The 10,000-nt window shown below is 38.5% G+C and overlaps 1 protein-coding gene across 6 annotated transcripts in view; it reads left to right on the plus strand.

The window, feature by feature from the left end:
• LOC122247590 (uncharacterized) overlaps positions 1–6,455 on the plus strand; it is a 61,802-nt gene extending 55,347 nt beyond the window's left edge. For 3 of the 6 annotated variants that reach the window (XM_043006984.2, XM_043007000.2, XM_043006993.2), the window contains exons 11-13: positions 820–972; positions 3,080–4,350; positions 6,300–6,455. In XM_043006984.2, the coding sequence (XP_042862918.2) occupies positions 820–972; positions 3,080–4,311 (1,385 nt within the window). In that variant the 3' untranslated portion in view covers positions 4,312–4,350; positions 6,300–6,455. The remainder of the gene's footprint in view (positions 1–819; positions 973–3,079; positions 4,351–6,299) is intronic. The other 3 variants (XM_086533157.1, XM_086533158.1, XM_043007009.2) reach the window with 3 other exon arrangements.
• The last annotated feature ends 3,545 nt before the right edge of the window (positions 6,456–10,000 follow it).

Consider the following 10,000-nt stretch of genomic DNA (forward strand, 5'->3'; position numbering starts at 1 on the left):
GAGGGGGTGGGAGAGGGAGAGGGAGTAGGAGAGGGAGAGGGTGTGGGAGTGGGAGAGGGAGAGGGAGAGAGAGAGGGAGTGGGAGTGAGAGTGGGAGTGGGAGAGAGAGAGGGAGTGGGAGTGAGAGAGGGAGAGGGAGAGGGAGAGGGAGAGGGAGAGGGAGAAGGAGAAGGAGAAGGAGTGGAAACAGAGAGAAAAAGAAAGGGGGCAGAGAGGGATATATATATATATATATATATATATATATATATATATATATATATATGTGTGTGTGTGTGTGTGTGTGTGTGTGTGTGTGTGTGTGTGTGTGTGTGTGTGTGTGTGTGCATGGCTCATTTGCAGACTCAGTCAACAGTACGATGTATATGTTACTCACTTTCAAGACCTGATTACAGATCGCTAAAGCATGAAAAAGTCAATAGTTTTTTTAAATGTTGTTTGTCTATGCGTGTATAAGCTTTTAATTATTATTGCTTTTATTATTATTATGATTGATATAGTTATCATTTATATGATCATGATTACTATCATCATCATCAGCACCACTATCACTACCATCATCATCATCAATATCACCATCATCATCATCATCACCACCACCACCATCATCACCACCACCATCATCATCACCACCACCACGACCACCACCACCATCATCATCACCACGACGACCACCACCACCATCATCATCACCACCACCACCATCATTATCATTTTTATCATCATTAACAGTAGTAGTAATAGTAGTAGCAATAATAGTATCATTAGCAATAGCAGTGGTAGTCTCTCGACGTCCTAAAAAGACTCCTCTCCTACCAGGTCTACACGTGTTGGGCTACGTCCTCATCTACATCTCTTCCTGCATCAACCCAGTCATCTACGTCATCATGAATCGGCAGTACAGGCAGGCCTACAAGACTGTCCTTCTGTGCAAGCGACCTCGACTGCCCTCGCTCACGTCTTCTCATTCAGGTGAGGTCATTGGGAACGTAGGTTTGGTAGATAGTTCCCCACTTTCTCTACCTATGTCTATTTATTCGTGTTCTCTTTTTCTTCTTCTTTATCTTCTTTCTTTTTTCTCCTTTTCCTTCTCTTTCTTTTCCTTCTTCTTCTCATTCTTTTCTTTCTTCTCCTTCTTCTTCTTCTTCTCCTTCTCCCTCTCTTTCTTATCCTTCTACTTCCCTTTCTTTTCCTCCTTTCCTATTCCTTCTACCTGGCCCTCTCCCTGTTATTTATCCCTCTCCTTCTCCTTCTCATATTTCTTCTCTCTTTCCCTTTTCCTCTCCTTCTTCCCCTTCTCATTCTCTTTCTTCTTCTCCTTCTCCCTCCCCCTCTCGTTTTATCTCTCCTTCTCCCTCTCCTTCTCCTCTCTCTCCATGGGCATTTCCCTCTCCATCTCCATCTCATTACATCTCTCCTTGGTCCTCTCCCTCTCCACCTCCCTCTCCTTCTTCTTCTCCCTCTCCCTCTCCCTCTCTCTCCCTCTCTCTCTCTCTCTCTCCCTCTCTCTCCCTCTCTCTCTCTCTCTCTCTCTCTCTCTCTCTCTCTCTCTCTCTCTCTCTCTCTCTCTCTCTCTCTCTCTCTCTCTCTCTCTCTCTCTCTCTCTCTCTCTCTCTCTCTCTCCCCTTCTTCCAACAAACTTCCCTCTTCTCTCAACCCACACAGAGACTTGTAGATCTCCGTTCCTCCCCCATTCCTCCCTACATATCCCTCACTCCTTCTTTTATACCCTCCCCCCACCCCCTTCCCTCAACCTAAACAGTGACATCTGATCTATAACTTGTATCAAACTCTTACCCCCCCCCTTTTTGGGTTAAAGTCACCCCTATTATCCCTTCCCACTCAGGTAGGTCCATTTGATAAGGTAATTTTGGCTTCTGTTATGACCATAGGCCTGGTTAATTAAGGGAAGTTCTGTTTTAAATCAGGTAGGTCTTTAACTTCACTCACCGATGGTCACGTAGTTAGAGAAACTTTTTTTTTTTTTTTTTTGGGGGGGAAGGGGGTTAATTTGCTATGCCTGCGTCTCATTCTCTGTTAGTTCTAAGATGGTTATGATGATTAACACTAATACTGACATTCGTTTCGAAATTACAGTCATGTGGCTTGTGACAACTTTGTTTTTCATATGTTGAATGGCAAGTCCTTTCACACCTCCTCCCGCCCTCTCTTTTAGTCTCTTTCCCTTTTTCTCCTTTTCTCTCTCTTTTTTTCTCATTCTCTCTTTCCCTCTTTCTTTCTTTCTTTCTCTTCTCTCTCCCCTCTCTCTCCTCTCTCTCCCTTTCTCTCTCTTTCTCTCTCTTTCTCTCTCTCTTTCTCTCTCTCTTTCTCTCTCCCTTTCTCTCTCTCTCTCTCTCTCTCTCTCTCTCTCTCTCTCTCTCTCTCTCTCTCTCTCTCTCTCCATCTCTCCCCCACCCTCTCCCTCTCCCTCTCCCGCTCTCCCCCTCACCCCCATTCCCCCTGTCTCCCTCTCTTTCCTGTCCTCCGTTTCTATAACCTACCCTCCCTCCCTCCCTCCCTCCCTCCATTATCCCACTTTTTCTTATTTTCTTTTCCTTTTTTTCTTTTTTTTTTTTCCTTTTTTTCTCCTCAGTAAGCTCTTTCTTTTATGATTATAAGACATGTTTTATACACAGAGGGCGAGGGGGGCGGGTGAGAAAACATGCCATTGTACTTTAAGAATTCAAGCGATGGGTGTCCTAATACATTTGCTACAACACTAATGCTTTGCAGTAGTAAGAATTAGAAATAAAAAAACTTTAATTTTTTGTAGTAGAGGTGATTTTGGGTAAATTGTAGAAGTAGTCATGTGTGTTTGTAGATGCTGCTTGTAGTCCTAGAAACAATATTGATTGAATATTTGGAATGATTTGGATATCATGACTAAAGCCGTCACAGGCAAGTATACAGTGTGAGTAGCACTAATTATCATTGAGAATGGTAGTAGTTATGCCCTCGATGAATTAACATTTTCCCCTTAGAGTTGTAAAAGCCTTCCTCCACCCTCCCTCCCTCCCCCCACCCCTTCTCCCCCCTTGCCGCCCGCATGATAAGCATGGTTGCTGCTCTTCTGTTGCAGAGTTGCCCAAAGGGTCGGCGAGTCGCAGGTTTGCCTCATCAAGGTGCAGTAGTTGCATGTCTCAGGGGACACTCGGGGGGAGCGCGAGGGTGACGCCCCCACGGCATGACCTCGACCGCCCTCGTCCACTGTCCTTGCATGATGACCTTTGCCTTCGCAAAAAACAACCCTTCCGTTTTAGGCTTTTTGGCTTCGACACGCCCAGGACCCAGAGCGTGGAGATGGTGTCCATGAACGGCACCAGGACGCCGCTGGAACCCGCCAAGTCCTGCGACGTCCTCAGGATTGACAAGAGGAGCAAATGCCTCGATTGCCACACCAGGAGGAACACCCAGAGGAACTCCTTCCTCCACTCGGAGTTCGTAGGGCGCAAGAACGGGAAGGACGAGTGCCAGGACCTCGAATGCAGTTCCAAAGCCTTCCTCGACCACCTCCTGAAGGTGGAAGCCTCTTCGAGCACCGAGACCCCTTCTTCGTCGAGATCCCACAGTCCAAAAGAAGCGAGAAAACAACACAAGAAAGGAAACAGAAGAGCGAAAAGCGACGAAGATATTCGCGAACTCAGGAAGAAAGAAGGTCTCACCAGCGACGACGCCCAACGTAGACTCCCAGACGTCAACCAAGAGCAAAAATCGCAAAACATGAGCCAGAAGGAGACGGCAGATCCACAGAAGGCTGCGGACTTCGAAGATTCCAGTCGTACAGCGAAGACGAACAGACGCTCTGTTGCCTCTACACACTCGAGCTCGCACTCGGAAACCCACTCAACCTCCAGCAGCGAAGAGACGAGGAAACAGACCTCCACCTCTCCCTCGAGTTCCTCGGCCGGATCCTACCTCAACGAAGAACAGGGGGAGGTCCTCATAAGGCCCAAGAACCTAAGTGCCTCCTGTGACCTCCTTCGGGAAGTCAGCCGAGACATCTACGACAGACATGCTTCCTGGGCGCCCTGGGTACCTGACCTTTACCCAGCACTGCATGATGACAAGGCCGTTGTTAAGAAAGTGCATGACAAAGACGAAATTTCCCCGGCACTGCATGAAGACAAAGCCGTTGGCAAAAAAGTGCATGATATAGACGAGGTTCACCCGACACTGCATGATGAAGATAAAACCGTTAGCGAAACAGTAGTACATGACAAAGATGTTAATGTGAACGGTGTGCATGATGGGACTAATGCCTTGCATGATGATTTTTTGGAAGGATATGATAACCTGTGTTATGAAGATTAGTCAACTTGGGACTTGCATGACTAACATGATGAGCTAACGGTAATTAACGTTTTTTTTTTCTTTCTATTTTTTAAAATAGTCTTTTGATTTTAGTTTGTTGATTAGGCGAGTATGATAATAATAATTTGATGAAGACAATAACGATGATGGTGATAATGATAAATACCGTGATTATTGTCATATATATATATATATATATATATATATATATATATATATATATGTATGTATGTATGTATATATGTATATATATATAATATATATATGTATATATATAATATATATATACATATATATATTGTCACTATTGTTGTTGTCTACATCATCACTATTACGTCATAATCGTTACTACCACCATCACCATTTTCACACTGCTTGATCACAGTTTAAAAAAAAAAGTGTATATATATCATAATTTGTTGTAAGTGCCATGATTACTATCTTAAATGCCACCATAACTAACGCACACATGCACTATTAACAATATTATCTTCATGACAATTACACACCATACCAATTTCCAGAGAACACAATTAGATGTATCATTATCACTCTTTTCTATCATTTTTTATCATTAATACCCTCCCCCCCTTACTTGTTAGTTGTAATATGTTTAAATGTTTTAGTTATATATTCGTTCGTACGTTTAAAAGTTTTTGTTTTCTTTCTGGTATGTGATAGATTTACGCGTTTATTTAGCCATATGATTATCGATGTGTTTTGATATTTCTTGACTTAGGTTTCCTTGTTTCTTTAGCTTTATGTTTATTTGTATATTCATTTATATTCATATCCTTATTTTCCTTTATATATATATATATATATATATATATATATATATATATATATGTATATATATATATATATATATATATATATATATATATATATATGTACATATATATTTATATGTATACAGATATATAAAATATAGATATAGATATAGCACTTTATTAATTCAAACGTATATTCATTTATACTTATTAATTAATTCAAGCTCTTATTCAGTCATAATTTTTTTCATTTATAATTATATTTATATCCCTCCTTTCAGATTTATTAATCTATTTAGCCATATAATTCCCGCTTTTAGGTTTTGATTAATGTTTATTCATATATTTATTCAAAATCTATATATATCATTTATATATTTATTCAAAATCTATATTCATCATTTATATATTTATTTTAACTATCGCTCACCCATATTAAACATTTATTTATTCATGAGTTTATTCATTTATTCAAACTTTTACTTATCCATATTGAACCATATTAAACCTTTATTCAATTATCTAAAACCTTTACTCATCCATATCAAACCTTTATTCATTTCTCTAATCAAGCTCGTACTCATCATTACCAAAAATCATTCATTTAATTATCTGTCAAAGGTTTCACTCATAATTATCAAACCTTTATTCATTTAACTATATATTGAAAGTTTCACTTATAATTATCAAACTTTTATTCATTTAACTATCTATTAAAGGTTTCACTCATAATTATCAAACCTTTATTAATTTAACTATCTATTAAAGGTTTCACTCATCATTATCAAACCATTATTCATCATCTATTAAAGGTTTCACTCATCATCAAACCTTTATTCATTTAATTGCCAATTGAAAATTTCACTCATCATCATCAAACCTTTATTCATCAAACTATCTATCAAAAGTTTCACTCATCATTACTAAACCTTTATTCATCAAACTATCTATTAAAGGTTTCACTCATCATTATCAAACCATTATTCATCAAACTATCTATTAAAGGTTTCACTCATCATCAAACCTTTATTCATTTAATTGCCAATTGAAAGTTTCACTCATAATTATCAAACCATTCATCTAATTATCTATCGAAAGTTTTACTCATCATCATCAAACCATTATTCATCAAACTATCCATTAAAGGTTTCACTCATAAACCTAGACTCATAAACTCATGATGGCTAAACCTTTTCCTCATCGTCTGGGTTTCAGAGCGAGGGAAGGCCAGGACAAGGGCAGCGGTTGAGGAGCTGAATGACAAGACACTCATGTCACAAGTGTCTCTCTCTGACGCAGCTGCTATGCCGGAGTGTCATGAGCTCCCAGAGGTCTTCGTGGACAAATGAAGGACGTGAGGGAAGGGAGAAGGACGATTGATAGAGAGAGAGAGAGAGAGAGAGAGAGAGAGAGAGAGAATGGGAGGGGGGGATCAAGAGAGAGAGAGAATGGGAGGGGGGGGGATCAAGAGAGAGAGAGAGAGAATGGGAGGGGTGGAGGGATAGAAAGAGAGAGAGAGAGAGAGAGATGATGAGAGTGAGAGAGTAGGGGGAGGGATAGAGAGAGAAAGAAAGAAAGAGAAGGGGGGGTGGAGAGAGAGGAGAGAGGGATAGATAGAGAGGTGAGAGAGAAAGGGGAGAGCAAGAGATGGAAGGAGGGTAGTAAGAAATAAAGAAAGAAAGGGGAGAGGAGATGGAGAAAGAGAGAGAAAAGAGAGGAAGAGAGGGAAGGAGGAAGAGAAAGAGAAGAGGGGGGGGGGCAAGAGAGAGAAGTAGGCATAGGGAGTGTTAGAGTCATTTGAGGAAAGTTGGAGTCTGGTGTTCGAGGTGATAAGTGTGTCGACATGGATGTGTTTGTGTGTGCGTGTTTGTTCGTGTTTGTGTGTATGCGTGTATTTGTGTGTGTGCGTGTTTGTGGCTATGGATGTATGTCTTTGTGGCTATGTGTGTTTACATGCGATCATGTATCGTATGGATTTAAAAAGTTGCCAAATATAAAGTCTGACAAGGGGGCACTGTGGCTGGAGCCTACAAATAAATCGAAAGATATTAAAAAAAGTGAAATACAGTGAAAAAAAAAGATGACCAACCGTGATACACAGTCGTAATTGGTTTCAATAAATGTGCAAACGAACTGTTTTGAAACCAGGCACAGAGAAATGCAAAGAAAACGATGAACGATATAGAAAACGCAGCAGTATCTATATATGTTGTCGTTTCTTCTTGGCTACGATGTGTTATAAATCTTCGTACGTTTTAACATTGTGAAATTTTGTAAACCGTAGTTTTTAAGTTTGTAAAGAAAGGTAATGAATCCCATTCGGTGTAAATAGAGTGAGCTTTAAAACAGCAAGTGCAAAATAACGAAAGGGCCTTTATCACAAATATATGTCCCATTAATTGTGTAATATAAATAGAAAAACGGACTTGAGAGGACTTGAAGCAGATGGTGATTGGTGGCCAAGTGTTCAAAAATGTGTATATACTACAGACATGTAAACAAAACAGATCCGCAAGTCATTAAAAGTTACGAAAACTGTGCCGTATCCGTTCTTTCTTCTGAATAGAGTGTTATATTTTTGTGATGCATAAAAACCCAACTTCCAATACTTTACTTCACGCACACATTGCTAGAGACATTATGTTTGTACATATATCCAAGCACTATAATGCCGTTGCAATACTAACAGAGATAGGTAGAGACCTAGTCCATTTTTTGTGTAACCGTTTTTACCGTTTTTACCTTTGCCCTTATGTTTATTTATTTAACGTTTTACGTGGATATGAAAACAATGTATAGATGAATCGCATATGCTAGGTGAGTATAATGACGTGACTATGGTTCATATGTGTTGGAAAAAGGAGAAATTCAGAGAGAATGTATCATTGCTATGTCGATAAAGGGGAAACGTGAACCAAAACCACTTAAATCACCTCAGGTCTTATGTGTCTCTGATGATAATAACGGGGCAAAGGTATTCATCCTTCTATTTTTTAAAAAGATTATTGTATATTTTTAAAAAGTGTGTGGTGTCGATTGTCGTAATGATATTATGTTAAAATGAAAATGACAAGAGATGACATTCGGTGACACCTGCCGTGTAAATGGTGGACTTTGATGTTAGATTGTGAATGATGTGTTAGGACACTTGAGTGTACTTTCTTGTGATTTATACGAGAATTGGTCAGTGAAATAAAACGAATGTGTATATAAGTTATTTAGTGTGTGTATGTGTATGTGCATGTGCATGTGTGTATATGTATATGTGTGTTTGTGTGTGTGTGTATATATATATACAGTATATATATATATATATATATATATATATATATATATATATATATATATATATATATATATATATATATATATATAGGTATGTATGTATGTATATATACACACATATATAATGTATATAAACATGTGCCATAAAATCCTAGTTGTACATGATTTTGAAGACATTTTTATACCATTATGAGTGCCTCTTATGCAGTGCCAGTTGGTGACGATTTAACATAGCGGTGAAACTGCTGTGTTTGTATACAGTTTGTATCCACTCTTTAACAAGGTCGACAGACTAACAGGATGTAGTGAGGTAGGTTATAAGGCTTTATTAATTCGAATCATTGCAGGTAATTCCGATTACCTTTAGGATTTACTTGAGTTGTTCTCTTTTGTACCTTGATTTTTGTTTTTATGTTTCGAGTGAGAGAAAATTGGAAAGTTAAATGTGTGTTTGTGTGTGTGTGTGTGTATGTGTATGTGTATGTGTATCGCGCGCACGTACACAGAGAGAAAGAGGCAGACAGACTAAAACGTTGCCAAACTCAAAAAAAAAAAAAAACATATTTTTCATATATGCAAACCCGTGAGACAACCTACACAAAACTATATTTATATACATACCAATTTGTACATCAGTGTATTGTATTTGTGTGTGTCTAGACCATGTACAATATGGTAGGTGAGGAGTACAATTTTTTCCTTCATCTGGGCCCAAGGGATAACGTGGGTAGGAACAGCATTGATTGGGCATTATCTCTATTTATATAAGTGTGAGTCTTGAGCATGGACTCACAACGACATTTTTTTCCCTTCTTCTTATGTAATATAATGTAAATGTACAATTAATACATAATACAAAACGTTCATGTTGGTGTTTCTTTATGTTTTCCCTTTTTTTCCTCTACTAGTTTTCTCTGTGACAGTAAAAAAATAAAATAAAAGTGAAAATGAACAAAATAAAAAAAGAAAATTAAATATAATCTCTCTTTTGAGTATGACAAGTGTTATATATACGTGTTACAGTATTTCAACATCAATCTTTTTTCTAAGTTAGGGTAAAAATAGCCGCTATTGAGTACCATACATAATACACGATCCAGAACATTTACATTCATATATTTTTCCTCCTACCTTTCTTCCATTTTCCTCTAAGTCTTCTGTGATGGCAAAAATACACGCCTCTGACAAGTAGTTCTTCCACCGCTTTTGAAACTTCCGTGTGCTGTGTAAAGCCCGCATTTGTATTCAAGGAACGAGGTCGGATAGACGCTTCCAGTCCAAGGCATGAAATATCAGGAGCATGAATACCTTCTCGGTAAATGATATGCTTTTTCTGAATAATTTGGGCGTGAAATACGTATTTATGGGTGTGTGTGTGTCTCTTGCTTCTCCTATTCTCTTTCGGTTTTGCTTTGGCCTACTTATTGTTTTGTTCTTTTTGTTCTGCTATTCATTATTTTGGGTTCTTACTTTCCGTTACTTTCATTATTTTTGTTTTGCGTTGTGTCACTCATTCACAATTACATATTAGGTTAATACACGATATGATTTTCCTTTTAACTTTTTCTAGCATGTCTCAAGCATTCATTAATAGAGTGAATAAAGACAACCACATTAAAAAACAAAAACTA

The sequence above is a fragment of the Penaeus japonicus genome, unplaced genomic scaffold (genome assembly GCF_977035675.1).
Source record: "Penaeus japonicus unplaced genomic scaffold, GWHDUDI00000001_assembly GWHDUDI00000038, whole genome shotgun sequence".
Classification (NCBI taxonomy): Eukaryota; Metazoa; Arthropoda; class Malacostraca; order Decapoda; family Penaeidae; genus Penaeus; species Penaeus japonicus.